This window comes from Oncorhynchus mykiss, chromosome 3 (genome assembly GCF_013265735.2).
Source record: "Oncorhynchus mykiss isolate Arlee chromosome 3, USDA_OmykA_1.1, whole genome shotgun sequence".
NCBI classification, from domain to species: domain Eukaryota; kingdom Metazoa; phylum Chordata; class Actinopteri; order Salmoniformes; family Salmonidae; genus Oncorhynchus; species Oncorhynchus mykiss.
The window spans coordinates 26289526-26306955 of record NC_048567.1 but is presented as its reverse complement, the minus strand read 5'-3'; the positions used below and the strand labels follow the sequence as shown (position 1 = coordinate 26306955).

The 17430-nt window shown below is 42.5% G+C and overlaps 1 protein-coding gene across 1 annotated transcript in view; it reads left to right on the top strand.

Moving 5' to 3' along the window:
* Nucleotides 1–17430, top strand: part of LOC110515972 (alkylglycerol monooxygenase) — a 40347-nt gene that overhangs the window by 9153 nt on the left and 13764 nt on the right. The window contains exons 4-12 of the mRNA XM_021594663.2: nucleotides 3095–3198; nucleotides 4119–4214; nucleotides 5580–5646; nucleotides 5766–5831; nucleotides 5914–5993; nucleotides 8171–8305; nucleotides 9214–9330; nucleotides 13565–13647; nucleotides 13937–14039. Coding sequence (XP_021450338.2) covers nucleotides 3095–3198; nucleotides 4119–4214; nucleotides 5580–5646; nucleotides 5766–5831; nucleotides 5914–5993; nucleotides 8171–8305; nucleotides 9214–9330; nucleotides 13565–13647; nucleotides 13937–14039 — 851 coding nt within the window. The remainder of the gene's footprint in view (nucleotides 1–3094; nucleotides 3199–4118; nucleotides 4215–5579; nucleotides 5647–5765; nucleotides 5832–5913; nucleotides 5994–8170; nucleotides 8306–9213; nucleotides 9331–13564; nucleotides 13648–13936; nucleotides 14040–17430) is intronic.

Below are 17430 nucleotides of genomic sequence, written 5' to 3'. Positions count from 1 at the left end.
CCAATCCAAACACTGAAGGCCCTTTACAGGCCATTACGAACATGATTGACAGGGCACCCAACCACTCGGTGGACTGCCGATCAAAGACAAAACATTATGCCAAGGTCTGGTCACGGAGGGTGGCAATTCAAGCAGTCGATTATTATTGCTTTAAAATAGTCTGTGTTCTATTGATAGGCTATAACAGATGTCCCACTACAGCTGTAGGTTACCTTATTATCTTGCTGTATGTTGATAAACTAAAGGGGGAAAAAAGAAAAAATATATGTTTTATTGTCACCTTCTGGATAGGTGCAGTGAAATGTGTTGTTTTACAGGGTCAGCCATAGTAGTACAGCGCCCCTGGAGAAATTTTGAGTTCAGTGCCTTGCTCAGGGGCACATCGACAGATTTTTTCCCCTTGTCGGCTCAGTTATTTGAACCAGCGACCTTTCGTTTACTGGTCCAGTGCTATTATTAATACATTACTTAGTAATCACCTGTTGTTGCATCTTTCTGGAATTACACAATGTTTAAATGGGACCTTGGATTGCAGTACTCTGTGTTTATGACATATCTTACATAAGCACAGTCCCTGGAACTGTAGTTACAGGTTAAATATGATCTTGTTTGATCGAAGTCCAACTCGCTATCACCTAGAGCTGGGCAATATGGACTAAAATCCATATTGCGATAAATTGCCTGAGCAATAAATAGAATGATACGTATATAACAATGTGCACTGCATTTGTTTTTTGTATTGTCCTTTAAACTACTAGTTTGATGGTTCAATTGTACCATTAACAATCACCAATAGCAAACTTATTTCATTTCACATTTCTCTAGCCTAGGCTACTTATCGTTATGAACGACATCAGCAAAATCATTTGTGGTTTATCGTCTTAACTCTACTCTCACCTCAGTCCACACACCCGTGGGACTGATGCACATTGCAACACGTTAGTAGCACGTGTTCATTTGACTACAGTGTAAATGTCTGATCTTAACCCACTACCATTCAAACCAAACCTACAGAGATTCTTCCCTGAAAAATACGGGCCTGACCATGTTATTATTATTTCCATGGACTGTCTCTGTTCCGTTTGGCATATTAGCGCGTCATTATCTACTTATCACTGATATTCAAAAAAGGTGCAAAGCCCTACTTGAGACCTGTGGATGTGCAGTCCTCAGCGTTTCTGCTCTTGGTGGGAAAGGTTCTCTGTGGCATTCGTTCTCATCATTAAAGGAGTTCCCTCCTGAATAGGGCCTGCCAAACTATGCGATGTCCTGCTGAGTCGCAGGATGAGGACATGGCTTGCAACGAAGCCTAGCAGTTCATACTTCCTACTAGTGACACCCAGCATTAATCTTAGCCCGCTCCGGCCCCCCAAACCAAAAAAAAGGGGGCTAGCAAAATTCGAACAATGGCTGGATTATAACTTCTTCTGTGTGTTTAACAGTTGATCTAGTTCCTCCACGGGCTCTGACAGGAAGAAGTGTAAAAGCACACGTAAACGACTGGAGTTATTACACATGTCGATTACTCCTTTTCTCTCCTTCTCATTCCTCTTTACCTTCCTGTTAGGTTTATAGTGGAACCACCGATTGAATTCTGTTCCGGAGAGTCGGGAAATGAAGTTTGAAATCCAGTCCAGTAATGTCATTGAACTTTTCAACCAAAATTGTACTCTCACTGTTTTAACCATCTGTCCTCTCACACAGGCTGATAGCTTGTTGACGTTACAGAGGTGTCGAGTACTGGCAGGCAGTTTTTCTCTAAGAGGTGAGAGGGCTCTCCCTGTCTCCTAGGCTTTGGGAGTTCCTCATAGACAAGGCTGGCTGATTTTGATGGTTAGTCCACAGCTTCTTGGACGTTTCATTTTTGGCATTCGAGGACCGATCATGGCATTCCTTTCACAGACACCTACTGTACACACCTTCACACACACTTTCTACACGGTGTGTTTGTTCAGGTGGCGTCTCTCGACCCGTTGGGTTTTATGGCTCTCTGTTTCGATAGGATTCACACGTTTATTAAACACTGATAGAGCCATACAGTACCTTCAAGATGTCTCTTTAGAATGAACTCTCGTAATAGAATGGATGGAGAGCTAGCCCAGTGAGAATCTGCTCATCGAACGCATGTCTATATTTAGCAGGCAAAAAAATGTGCCTCCCTACATTTTCAAAACTCAGCTTTGTTGTCAACTTTAATTAGAGTTGAATTAGTCGTTTGTGTTATCATTTATCGTGTAATCATAGCACAATTGCACATCAGGGCTACCACATGGGATTTTAATGGGCATTGAGTAACTTTCACTGCTTTTAATGAAAAGTATACGTTACTATAGATAGCCTATATGGGGGCTTTGTGGTCCAGACTTCGCAAAGGTTCCTCTACTCCCATGTAGATGAAGCCAAAGCGTTTGAGGGGTGCCACTGCCAAAGAGCACAGAGAAATGGGTGGTCCGGAAACAGCTCGGAGATCCAGTGAAACTTAACAAGCGTGTTGCTTTGGATGTTAAAATTAAGTGTAATAGTAATATTAATGTAGCAAGTATCACAACACAGCAGAGGAATGTAAACTGCAGCACGGGGACATGGCTGGATGGTCAACAGCTGTAGACGAATGCTTTTATATCCTTGTTGTCATAATATCGTAATGTCCTCCTATGGTTTGCTAGATTCTTGTTTTGCTATATTTTCTAAAGACTGGCAATGAGTGTTGTTAGTTGTTTTAAAAATGTTTTTTTTTTATTCAATTCAATTATGCAATTCATTCCATTCATGAATTCAGTTTCTTCATTTTTTTATTCAATAAATTCAAAGTGTGTGCAAGTGGAGTGCAAGCGATGACATGCGTGTGTCAAAATGCAACTTTTTGTGCGATTTCTACATAGTGCACCTTTAATCATGTACAGTACTGTTTGCACTTTGCAATTGCTCCTCATGGTCATTAACAGATTAAAAGCAGGTCACTTTGTAACAGTATGAGATTAAGAGATTTAATTGTCAGACAGTGTTACAGTATGTGATGCCCTGTCTATCTGTTGCTAACTCTGTGTGTGTGTGCGTGTGCGTGTGTGTGCGCGCGCACGTGTTCCCACGACAGAGTTGAACTTCCTGTGGGCTGCCCACCAGGTCCACCACAGCTCAGAGTACTACAACCTTTCCACAGCCCTCAGACAATCCCTCACACAGCAGTTCTCATCATGGGTAAGAGCCCTACTTAACCACTGGAACAAATACGCTATTTTATTCTATTGTATTGTGAACAACATACTTTTGTGTGATGCTGGACATGGCAAAATTTGATAAAGAAAATCAGGTTTTATTGTCACACACAAGATAGATGCAGTGAAATGTGTTGTTTTACAGGGTCAGCCATAGTGAAAATTAGGGTTAAGTGCCTTGCTCAAGGACACACCGACCGATTTTTCACCTTGACGACTCGGGTATTCGAACCAGCGACCTTTCAGTTACTGGCCCAGCGCTCTAAACGCTGGGCTGCCTGCTGCATTAGAAATGCAGATAAGTCCAACATTTGCTCCTTCACCACAATGAATGCTGTGTTATGCACGAAGTATGGTATACTGTTCTTTATCCATAGTCATTGAGTACGTTTACGTGTACACTAATAATTTGATATTAAACTGATTAACTGATTATGGCAGTAGGCTGAGTTTGACATGACTCTGCTTGCCTTAATCGGCGTACGGTAATAAGTATACGCAATCTTTTGAATTATTAGGACATGTAAACACCTTAATCATAGTTCTAGTGGTGTATTTGATATGCGCATGTGCTAGCACCAGCCAAGCGTGCCTCCCTCGTTAGAGCGAGTGAAGTGTATTCAGAACAACTGAAAGTATGCATCTTTGAAGTAGTTTCACATACAAACTTTATATGTCCGAAGTCAGAATCAAATAGGCTTCTCAAAAATAACATCGTCGCTGTGGTAGAATGTTTATTTTGATTGGTGATTTCGGATGTGTCCATGTAAACAGGATTATTAGGGAAATAGTTTTTCTTGCAAAGCATCTAAACGATTAAATGGAACTATTATATTAATCTGACTATCCACAATGGTCATCTTTTTGCGTCCTTTTAGCGATATTCATTGTGTCTGTCCTCAGGTGTTCTATCTCCCCATGGCGTTGGCAGTACCACCCTCTGTGTTTGCTGTTCACATCCAATTCAACCTGCTCTACCAGTTCTGGATCCACACTGAGGTAGATGCAGCCCACAGTACCACCCAGTCTCAGGTTACCATTATCTCTCCTCATTTCGGCCCGCTTGCTTATTTTCATGCCTAGTGAATGCGTCCCTGTTTAATGATGATTATTCATGTAGTCAATATTCTACAAGATTCATTATGCATATTTCCCAATTACTGTGATAGCGTAAACTGTAAAATAATTCAGAGATAAAGCTACTTTGACTGAAAGTTATCTCACTCTAGTCCCTATACTAACTGCTGTTAAGGGGAGCTCAAGTCAAACCTGTGTTTAATTAAAAATAATGAGATTTTATGAAATACTCCAAACAGAAGCAAGACCAGTCGTTCTCCTGTAAAGTGATTGGTAGTATCATTTTTACAATCCCCAATCGTTATCGGAATGAATGGAGTTGGAATCACTTCCATCTTTTAGTACACTATTAGTGAAAACAGTCATAAAATCACCATTTTCTGAGGGCTATAATTTATGATTTCTTTATAGACTTTTTTGATGGTGAATAATTTATTGGCACACGATTCCCAGACCTGATCTGGGAATGAAAAAGTTTGAGTGAAGCTGCAAAAAACGTTTTCATTCAAGATGAAACTCTGGCTGTTGCCAGACCACTCATTACATGGAAATAATGAATCATTTAAACATCATTTCCCAGACTGACTGTACGATCAGGGGTAGACTTTAACATCAAAATGTCTGTCAAAGTTGCACCCAAAGAAAAATCGGATTCTTCTGAAATATGTGCCTTATGGCATGATCTGTAATGATTTTCTGTGTGTGAGGGTGTGTGTGTGTGTGTGTGTCTGCTTAATAGAGTGATTGAACAGCCATACGTGTTTGATTGTGATTGACGGAGATATTATTTTGGAATGCTTGTGCATGCATTTGTTTGTTTGTCTGGAAGGAAGTGTGTGCGTTCATATTAGCTAGTAGCTACTATTACAAGCATGCCTGTATGCATATGTGTGTGTTCAAGTGTATGTAAGAGCATTATCAACAGTGTCAACTGCTTTTTGGTCTTGGCACCGCTCTCCATCCTAGTGTTGCTTTTACTTCCATTTTATAAATATTGTTCTCTCCATCTGGGAATTTGGCCACCTCACGATTTCTGTCATTAGACCGAACTCATCAAATAAGAAAATGCTTTAGTCTTAAAAAAAAGGGTTCTAGCCAGATACATTTAGTTGCTACTGTATGTTAACCAAATTGCTCAAAAGTACCCAAGGAGTGCACTACCAGTTAAAACATACATTTGCGAGAAACCCATATTAAAATCGTTTTTTAATCCAGGACTAGGTTTAATCTATGTCCGGGAAATCAGCCCAAATTGTGTATTATTTATGTACATTCTCTGTCTTTCAGCTGATCAGAGATTTGGGACCTCTGGAGTGGGTCCTAAACACCCCCAGTCACCACAGAGTTCACCACGGTAAGAAAGAAAGCCTCTTCTTCTATCTCAAACAAACACATTCTTACCATATTTGACGTGAGCTGATCAGTGCAGTATTGGCGAAAAAAGAAAAATGATGTGTTGCATTTCATTGGCAGGGCGAAATGAATATTGCATTGATAAGAATTACGGGGGAGCTCTGATAATATGGGACAGACTATTCGGTAAGTAAAGGTTCACAGGGTGATTGCTTGTTGTAATATGGCATTGTCATTTTAACTACATTCTCTTATTTTGATTGATCAGGTACCTTTGCTCCAGAGGGCAATAAAGTTGTCTACGGTCTCGTACACAAAATAAACACATTTGAGATCTTCCATATTCAGGTTAGTCCCAAGAGAAAATACAAAATACAAGATCATTTTCTTATTTGCTGCGTTTTATTTTGCACACTGTAAGATATAAACTACTAGACTATAAAATGCATATACAAGCTATCAAAGAGCAAATTGTCATAGTGTTTAGACTGAGCTGACGCTGCATGCAAACTGTCTGATTGTCCCTGTATTACATCAGTGGAATCAAACCATTTGTAGAGCAGTTACTCTCAATCAGTATATACAAGTAAATGTTACCACTGGAACAGCCATGCTGTAACCATAACATTATTACGCAACCTTAAACAAACCGCCCAGCAGAGGTGAAAGAATCCAATAAAATGAAATACTAGAAGTTGTGTTTGATTATTTTCACTGCCCTTACCGCTGGCAACCTACCGCATGAGCAATGCCTCCCAAATGGAGGGACATTCTCGGCACAGTATTAATTAACGCACAGATTAGCATTGACAACCATGAATATGTAGTAATATCAGGGCTTTTATAGTAAAACTGCTTATGTTATACAGTGCCTTGCGAAAGTATTCGGCCCCCTTGAACTTTGCGACCTTTTGCCACATTTCAGGCTTCAAACATAAAGATATAAAACTGTATTTTTTTGTGAAGAATCAACAACAAGTGGGACACAATCATGAAGTGGAACGACATTTATTGGATATTTCAAACTTTTTTAACAAATCAAAAACAGAAAAATTGGGCGTGCAAAATTATTCAGCCCCCTTAAGTTAATACTTTGAAGCGCCACCTTTTGCTGCGATTACAGCTGTAAGTCGCTTGGGGTATGTCTCTATCAGTTTTGCACATCGAGAGACTGACATTTTTTCCCATTCCTCCTTGCAAAACAGCTCGAGCTCAGTGAGGTTGGATGGAGAGCATTTGTGAACAGCAGTTTTCAGTTCTTTCCACAGATTCTCGATTGGATTCAGGTCTGGACTTTGACTTGGCCATTCTAACACCTGGATATGTTTATTTTTGAACCATTCCATTGTAGATTTTGCTTTATGTTTTGGATCATTGTCTTGTTGGAAGACAAATCTCCGTCCCAGTCTCAGGTCTTTTGCAGACTCCATCAGGTTTTCTTCCAGAATGGTCCTGTATTTGGCTCCATCCATCTTCCCATCAATTTTAACCATCTTCCCTGTCCCTGCTGAAGAAAAGCAGGCCCAAACCATGATGCTGCCACCACCATGTTTGACAGTGGGGATGGTGTGTTCAGCTGTGTTGCTTTTACGCCAAACATAACGTTTTGCATTGTTGCCAAAAAGTTCAATTTTGGTTTCATCTGACCAGAGCACCTTCTTCCACATGTTTGGTGTGTCTCCCAGGTGGCTTGTGGCAAACTTTTTATGGATATCTTTAAGAAATGGCTTTCTTCTTGCCACTCTTCCATAAAGGCCCGATTTGTGCAATATAAGACTGATTGTTGTCCTATGGACAGAGTCTCCCACCTCAGCTGTAGATCTCTGCAGTTCATCCAGAGTGATCATGGGCCTCTTGGCTGCATCTCTGATCAGTCTTCTCCTTGTATGAACTGAAAGTTTAGAGGGACGGCCAGGTCTTGGTAGATTTGCAGTGGTCTGATACTCCTTCCATTTCAATATTATCGCTTGCACAGTGCTCCTTGGGATGTTTAAAGCTTGGGAAATATTTTGGTATCCAAATCCGGCTTTAAACTTCTTCACAACAGTATCTCGGACCTGCCTGGTGTGTTCCTTGTTCTTCATGATGCTCTCTGCGCTTTTAACGGACCTCTGAGACTATCACAGTGCAGGTGCATTTATACGGAGACTTGATTACACACAGGTGGATTGTATTTATCATCATTAGTCATTTAGGTCAACATTGGATCATTCAGAGATCCTCACTGAACTTCTGGAGAGAGTTTGCTGCACTGAAAGTAAAGGGGCTGAATAATTTTGCACGCCCAATTTTTCAGTTTTTGATTTGTTAAAAAAGTTTGAAATATCCAATAAATGTCGTTCCACTTCATGATTGTGTCCCACTTGTTGTTGATTCTTCACAAAAAAATACAGTTTTATATCTTTATGTTTGAAGCCTGAAATGTGGCAAAAGGTCACAAAGTTCAAGGGGGCCGAATACTTTCGCAAGGCACTGTATAATGTGACTGTAATGTGATGGTATATATTTTATATTTTTCCCTTTAGTTCCATTACTATAAATACTTGTGGAGGAGGTTCAACAGATACAAGAAAATCTTCAATAAATTGGGCGTCCTCTGGAAAGGACCCAGTTGGAAACCTGGCAAACCAAGGCTGGGGGATCACGCAGAGGTGCCCGAGGTACTGCCACGTTCAAAATGAAGTCATGTTTTGTCATTAGAGGGAGAAAGAAAACGAGAGAGCGATAGTGAGAGAGGGTGTATAAGACGTGTGGAATCATGGAGAGACAGAGAGTGTGAAGAGGGAGTTGAAGACAGTGTTCTAGCATTTTTGGTGTATCTGCATTCTCAAAAGGGACACATTTGACACTTTCATACTTCATTACCTTTCACTATGACGTAAAGAAGAGAAAAGTGTGTGTGTGTGTGTGTGTGTGTGTGTGTGTGTGTGTGTGTGTGTGTGTGTGTGTGTGTGTGTGTGTGTGTGTGTGTGTGTTACTATAGTGCCAATCAGGAGCCCCAGCGGTTGGCTTTGAAATAGCGCTGATGGTGGCACATATTTAGGCCCTTCACACTTAAAAAAAACTCCACCCCTCGACTTTATGATTAAATTGGCCCCTAAACTCTTGCATGGTGATTCTAAACATGTGGAGGGTGCTGGAATTTGCCTGAAATATCTTGAAAGGCCTAGACGAGTGCGTTGATATTTTCTAAGGGGAGAGTGAGAGAGAGAGAGTGAGAGAGAGAGAGTCAGGGTCGAATGTGTTGGCTTTTGAGGCTAAGCAGAGCTGTGGGCTGGAACACCTACAAGGGTAGTGAAGTGAAGGAAACTCACTCACCCAAGACCCCTGGAAAACCCCTGCAAGATACCTGTACCAATTCAACATGTAGTTCTCTACAATTTGGTGTTTTAAACAAAGTTTTAAAGTACATACAGTATATAAGTTCTGTAGTGAATCATTTCAAAGTATCTTATTATGTGCGTATAGAAAAGCCATGTTAAAAAATTGCAGCATTCAGGAATCATGTTATATTGTCTCATCTTTTGTGTAGCTGTATTAAATTGCTTTTTTTTTATGTCATTGATAGGTTACTGGAGAAGAGCTGCCATTCAATCCCAGTTGGCCTCTGGCTCTGAAAGTCTATGTCTGCATACATGGTCTAATGTTGTTGGGTGTTTACCAGGATCTGTTTGAGTCAAGGCTGGTATGTATTGTCAATCCCAAGAGTTTTTTGAAATGTGTTTTACCTTTATTTAACTAGGCAAGTCAGTTAAGAACAAATTCTCATTTTACAATGACGGCCTAGGAACAGTGGGTTAACTGCCTTGTTCAGGAGCAGAATGACAGATTTGTGCCTTGTCAGCTCGGGGATTCGATCTTGCAACCTTTCGGTTTCTAGTCCAACACTCTAACCACAAGGCTACGCTGCCGCCCCAAGTTACCAGTCATAGATAATCAACTGGGATTGAAAACACATGGGCTCTATCTTATTTTAGCCATTTTAAATAATGTCATTTTCATTTTCTCCGAAGGAAAGAAGTCACAAACATTCTGTTTATTTTAGCTTATGACATTCTTCATTGGGTTGTTTTTCTACAGTATTTATCCAGAAAAATAGTGACTTGGCTACCATCAAGTCAGAATGACTCACTGTCAGTCCACTTTAAAATAACCTTTGTCTATTATTTTCCACTCTCAGAGCCAAAATCCCCCCCCCCCCCCCCCCTTCAAGTCAGGTTCCTCAGTAGTTATCTTTGGACTGCTTTTTTCCCCAGGCATAGTTTTGGTTAGCCAAAATGTGCTGTCCCACCCAGCCCTTCAAACTGAGACAAAATGGCCTGTCTTCATGTGATTCCTACCTCCATGGTGTTCCCTTAGTTGTGGTCCTCCCTCCACATAGGCCCACAATCAAAGAGTTCCCTCCTCGTATTGGCCACCAGCGCATGAAACAGCAGCATAGCAGCTGGTGGTCTAACAGTGAACACAAACGCCTTAATTGCCAAGTCAACCATTTCCCAACCATTTCCCAACCTAAATAGCCTTTAGGATGCTGTAATCAGAATTTCCAGGGAAAATAACAAAGTTAGGACCTTGGCCTGGCAATAACTCATGTCAATGTATGTATGTATACCTCCCTTTTCACTAGGCACTCGGAACGTATTTACCGTGACTATTGATGATGCAGTGTAGCACAATTTATGGTCTTAGTGTTAATTCAAAGATTTTAAAACATTTCAAACAAATTAACTTAGCCTTTAATTACACCATGGGTATAGATGCACAGCCCTCGTGTCGCTACAAGATGCACGGCCCTCGTGTCGCTACAAGATGCACGGCCCTCGTGTCGCTACAAGATGCACGGCCCTCGTGTCGCTACAAGATGCACGGCCCTCGTGTCGCTACAAGGTGCACGGCCCTCGTGTCGCTACAAGATGCACTGCCCTCGTGTCGCTACAAGATGCACTGCCCTCGTGTCGCTACAAGGTGCACGGCCCTCGTGTCGCTACAAGATGCACAGCCCTCGTGTCGCTACAAGATGCACTGCCCTCGTGTCGCTACAAGATGCACGGCCCTCGTGTCGCTACAAGATGCACAGCCCTCGTGTCGCTACAAGGTGCACGGCCCTCGTGTCGCTACAAGATGCACGGCCCTCGTGTCGCTACAAGATGCACTGCCCTCGTGTCGCTACAAGATGCACAGCCCTCGTGTCGCTACAAGATGCACGGCCCTCGTGTCGCTACAAGATGCACGGCCCTCGTGTCGCTACAAGATGCACGGCCCTCGTGTCGCTACAAGATGCACGGCCCTCGTGTCGCTACAAGATGCACGGCCCTCGTGTCGCTACAAGGTGCACTGCCCTCGTGTCGCTACAAGATGCACGGCCCTCGTGTCGCTACAAGGTGCACGGCCCTCGTGTCGCTACAAGATGCACGGCCCTCGTGTCGCTACAAGATGCACGGCCCTCGTGTCGCTACAAGATGCACGGCCCTCGTGTCGCTACAAGATGCACGGCCCTCGTGTCGCTACAAGATGCACGGCCCTCGTGTCGCTACAAGGTGCACGGCCCTCGTGTCGCTACAAGATGCACGGCCCTCGTGTCGCTACAAGATGCACGGCCCTCGTGTCGCTACAAGATGCACGGCCCTCGTGTCGCTACAAGATGCACGGCCCTCGTGTCGCTACAAGATGCACGGCCCTCGTGTCGCTACAAGGTGCACGGCCCTCGTGTCGCTACAAGGTGCACGGCCCTCGTGTCGCTACAAGATGCACTGCCCTCGTGTCGCTACAAGATGCACGGCCCTCGTGTCGCTACAAGATGCACGGCCCTCGTGTCGCTACAAGATGCACGGCCCTCGTGTCGCTACAAGGTGCACGGCCCTCGTGTCGCTACAAGATGCACGGCCCTCGTATCACTACAAGGTGCACGGCCCTCGTGTCGCTACAAGATGCACGGCCCTCGTATCGCTACAAGGTGCACGGCCCTCGTGTCGCTACAAGATGCACGGCCCTCGTGTCGCTACAAGATGCACTGCCCTCGTGTCGCTACAAGATGCACGGCCCTCGTGTCGCTACAAGTTTATTTCAGGTTGGGTAATTTTACGATGAGAACAGACAGGTAAATTGACCAAGTCGAAACACTAATTCCTCAACTCAGAATCCAACCAATCTCTTGTCCTGAAAATAATAATGGTGGTGATGATAACCATAATAATAACGAGTTCATCTCCGGGTCTCTGGGGATATAGAAAGAATAACATTATCAGTCCAGTGCTGGAGTCACTGAAGCACCAACAGATGGTGAATTTCATTTATTTTCACTCAGTGTTATCGTTGAAATATGATATGGGACAAAATCAAAAATGTGCGCACTGAGCCGGCATGAAAATCCAATCATTTAAGTTGTGTCTAGGGTCCATTCCCCCAGGGTAGAGATAGCCAAAGTAAAGATCATGTAACCTCACTGACCTGCTTTGTCTCCTGGGTAACAGTACCAGTGGGTACAAGACAGCATAATAACCTAATAAAATGTAATAAATAAATCAAATACAATGACCAAAAAATACAATGCTGAATAGATTGGTAATTAGCTTACAACAACTGTGTAGTTACTGTATTACTGCCAATTTAGACCTCGCCTTAAGCGTTACTGACTCTAGTGATGGTTAAGTTTACTGTGTGTCTTTGGAATCCATGTAATGGAAACGTTTTAGTATAGTTGATCCAGAACCTCTTATTTGCCCCAATTGAATACATACAGTAGCGCCCCGCCTAAACTTTCCCACGTGTGGGTTAGGGGAATATGCGGTATAACGATTATAGGGCCTGTACCATATAAACATTAAGAAATACTACTTTATTGCTTCCTGTTGATATGTTGATGCCATATATGGCCTATTGGGAATGTACATTGTTGTGTATGCACTGCATGGAAGGAGACCAGTGAGGTTTGCATGTCAGGGCCTCTGGGTGGAGTGTTGAAGATCCAACCCCTGCTCTGGCAGACCAATCGAGTCCCTTAGGAGAAGCTAGTCTTACAGCTGTCTTTTAGGTTAGGAACTTAAGGCCATGCATTTTCACCACTGATGTATCCATCCACAGGTTGGGGTTGTGTGCGAACAAAACGCAAACAGCTCACCAAGGTCAATGTCAATGTGTACAGTATAGGACTAGTGTTCTTCATAGTGTTTGCTTTGGCTTGATGTGCAGCGGTACTGAGAGCTATGTACCGCAACGTCTTCCACTCTGGTCAAGTCCCTTAGCGGGACTCAACAGACATGGTCAGAGGTAATATCCCTATTATATTGAGCGTGAGAAAGGGAAAGGGGATACCTAGTCAGTTACACAACTTTAATGACTTCAACCGAAACGTGTCTTCCGCATTCCACCCAACCCTTCTGAATCAGAGAGGTGCTGGGGCTGCTTTAATTGTGTGAGTCACAGTTACTGGCAAGACTCTACACTACATTGTGTAGAGGACCTAGATGTAATATAAATGCATACTGTGTATAGATGTGTAGTTTGGGCTATTAAAAGGGACATGGTTCATGACTTCACTCGTAGTCAAATCTCCTGTGCCCATAATTCACCATACAGATGCAGGATCTTAATTTGATCCAGTTTGCTTCAACAGAAAAATAATCCTACAGCAAGAGGAAACGTGAATTATTATGTTGATTATAATTTATGGACATTTTTGTAGGGGTTGATACATTTTTTGTAAGGGAAAATCAAGTCTGAAATTTCAACGAGGAAAGACAAACATCAGAAGCCTTTTTAAACCTGAAATACACTTTTAAGTTTTATAAATCCCGCATTGCATGAAAGTTCTCCTGACACAGGGTTTTCAAATTAAGATCCTACATCTGTACTTGATGTTTATTGTATTTTTCCCATAACTTTTTCTCATGATAAGCATTATTTTTGTGTTTATGTTATAGATGCTATCCCAGCTGACTGTTCTGATGATGACTGGCTATATTCTACTCAGTCTGACCTCCATTGGCTTCATCATTGACCAACGGTACTGTACTGTCACATATCACTGTTACTGTACTGTTATCCATCACTGTAAATAGCTTGGAATTTGCACACACAGATTGGTCCACTTCAAGGTTATGTGGGCCAACCCAATTTAAGTCTAACAATTTAGAAAATTGACATAGAAAACACTTCAATAATGACTGATCAATAGATTCTCTCATATCTATTGGATTTCAATACCATGACTGAATTAACTTGAGTCGAAATGAGTCGAAATGCCACTTCAACCAGTTCCTTATTGGCGGTTGTTACGTTCTTTCCCTATGCAGGCCAACGGCACCCATGTTGGAGTTTTTGCGCTGTGTTCTGATGATGATGCTGCATCGATATGGCTACATGACTGCACCAGCACCACTGTTTGTGCCCATTGAGGTAGGAGACTGACCATGCTGCTACTACAAACCATTTTTAGAAACCCCTTTTGGAGAATGATACGATGTGCTAATCTATCATTTGTGTGATAACGGTATCCTACTGTAATGGAAAGCTAGAGATATAAGTAGGCATTTATCCACACCATTTCATTGTCCCAAACATTTTACTAGAAAATACAGACATACTGTACGTGACAAGGAGACCGAAACATACTTTCAGAGGTAACAATTAGTGTAATACAACCCTATTAACCAATCAATAAGAATGTTGTTTTTAACGATGACCATGTCAAAGAGTGTCAGAAAGTAGTGCAACTAGCAGAATGCCCTCCAGGCGATGGAGGGATGGGTGGGGCGTGGTGTGTGGGGGGAGTTGCCACTTTGATGATGAGCGGAGTCGACAGCCAGTCTTTAGGGGCCATTAGGCCTAGTTAGAGCATTGGCCCTTCCTGTAGCCAGCCATGCTCTGTGGATGAAGCTGCACTGTGTTTAAGTGTAACAGTAGGCCAATACAGTAGTGTGTGTCCCTGTATGTGTCCAGTGTGCCTCATTGTGTTTGTGTGTGTGCGTGTGTGTGAGAGAGAGAGAGACTACGTGTGTAGGTGTGAACCGTCACTGGCCCCACATTTACCTGCGATGTATGACACTTGCGGTGGAGTTCTAGATCATGGCTGACCTTTCATTACTGGCCTCTCTCTCTCTCTCTCTCTCTCTCTCTCTCTCTCTCTCTCTCTCTCTCTCTCTCTCTCTCTTTCTCTCTCTCTCTCTCTCTCTCTCTCTCTCTCTCTCTCTCTCTCTCTCTCTCTCTCTCTCTCTCTCTCTCTCTCACTCCCTTGTTCCCTGCCATCCCAGGCAGTGCGAACTGCAACACTTCTGGAACCAATTAGTCTAGTCTGCCGCTAACCAAAGCTGGCTGATGAGATTCGCACGTGAGCACTGCGGCTGAATCGCTACTTTTATTGCGTGACTCCACATCTGCACACTCAGGTGTTCAAAAAGGAGACTGGAGTTTTTTCCCCAGACCCTTTTTTTTTTCAAGATGATAAAAACGAATAAAAAAAGTTGAAAAACGTTTTCATTGTGACGTATTCACTACATGCTACACGGCAGTACTTTCTCCATGACATCTTTGTTTTATGTACTCTTTCTGAGAATGAGTCATTAGGTCCTATTCAATGTCTCAGTATTTCAGTTGGAGCGTAATAAATGTCGCCTATGCAAGTGGTGCCCATTGAAAAGCGTTACGATTTTCATGAAACGTTTCCTGACTTTGTGCCTCGTTCCCCATTACTACAAGTGAGGCAGCAAAGAAACCGAGGTACAGTAATGATATATTGTCCTGACGTGTGAGGTGAACGGCCAACTCAGTTGCAGGCGGGAGGCATTTTGAAGTCGCGCCGATCAATTAACGCTGGGGACTGAAAGTTATCACTCATTCGATTCCACTATTAAAAAAGAACTACAAAAAAAATAGGTTGAGTTGAAGCACTTAAAGCCCACTGGCGTGATATACAGCACCCTTAAAGCTCACTGTGGTATTTATAGTGGCTCTGGAGATTTCCCTTGTAAAGCTGCAGGCTTGACCTGTAAACCAAGGCTGGGGTACCTCTCACCCTCCCTTCCCCACCCACACCCACTGTCTGAGTGGCACACATGGAGCCAGGCTGTATTAGGTAGAATGGTGGTGTGTGGGCGGGCGTAAAGTGTTTGTGTGTGTGTGAGAGAGAATATATATATGTGTGTGTGTGTGTGTGTGTGTGTGTGTGTGTGTGTGTGTGTGTGTGTGTGTATACACTACCGTTCAAAAGTTTGGGTTCACTTAGAAATGTCCTTGTTTTTGAAAGAAAAGCAAAAAAAATGTGTCCATTAAAATAACATCAAATTGATCAGAAATACCGTGTAGACATTGTTAATGTTGTAAATGACTATTGTAGCTGGAAACGGATGATTTTGAATGGAATATCTACATAGGCGTACAAAGACCCATTATCAGCAACCGTCACTCCTGTTTTCCAATGGGACGTTGTGTTAGCTAACCCAAGTTAATCATTTTAAAAGGCTTAATTGATCATTAGAAAACCCTTTGCAATTATGTTAGCACAGCTGAAAACTGTTGTTCTGATTAAAGAAGCAATAAAACTGGCCTTCTTTAGCCTTTATAATAAAAGCTGAAATAAATAATTCTCTCTACTCTTATCCTGACATTTCACATTCTTAAAATAATGTGGTGATCCTAACTGACCTAAGGCAGGGCATTTGTACTAGGATTAAATGTCAGGAATTGTGAAAACTGAGTTTAAATGTATTTCGCTGAGGTGTATGTAAACTTCCGACTTCAACTGTATTTATATTGTTATTTACTGTTTGTGTTTGTGTGTGTATATAAATGTGTGTATGTGTGTGTGTGAGAGAGAGAATATATGTGTGTGTGTGTTTATATGTATGTGTGTGTGTGTGTATGCGTGTGCCTGCAAGCTTGCGTGTGTGTGTATGTGCGTGTGTATGCCCGGTGATGTACACCGCATGTGTGTGTGTTTGTGCGTACATGTATCCGTGTGTGGTTATGATTAGGAGCTGAGCATTGAGACTTGGGAGGACTGGCCTGTAATGATGTAACATATGTTTTTTAGGCTCATGGTCTGTCTGCCTAAAGGCCTGAAGGTGTAAGGGAATGTGCTGTAGAGCCAGGTTGGACTCACAGTCATTAAGGAGCTACTCTCCCAACAGGTTAACCCCCTGACTAGTGAAGTCATAGCAATTTAAGAGAGCTAATAAAAATACACCTGTCCTCCCGTGGACCAGTGCATTGGAGAAGGAACCTCTGATGGGCTCTTCTCAGCCCTGCTGTGAGAATGATGAGTCACTTTGTATTCAAAATGAGTCACTCACTGCACTATCAATGAGAAAAAGGTTGTTGTCTGTAGTCGGATTCAGTATCATGAGCAGGCTACTTTGCCAATGAGGGTCTGTTTGCAGTTGGCACTTTTCTCTGTGAGCAGGGCTCATATAACAGTATATAACTGAATCCACAAGTATGCCAGAAATCGTCATAAATTATTCATTCATCATATTTGATCTCCTCCTCTATTTTGCGTAACACTTATTTAGATTTTCTCAATATTTTTGAGGGGGGAATTTTTTTCTCCATTGAGTCAGAACAATATTATCAAGTTCACGTGAACACCAAAGCTCACCTCAGCTTATGGCAGCTCTTATCTAGCCCAACACCTGACCCATATACAAAAACAACATGTCCCATAAACCCATAGTTCCACCCATTGTTGACACCCCAACCCTGAATGAAAAGATAAGACAGCAATCAGTGAAAATCCACTGTTATCTGAGAGATCTGTTTCCACTAGCTCATTTTCAGGTGTGAGAGGTTAGCG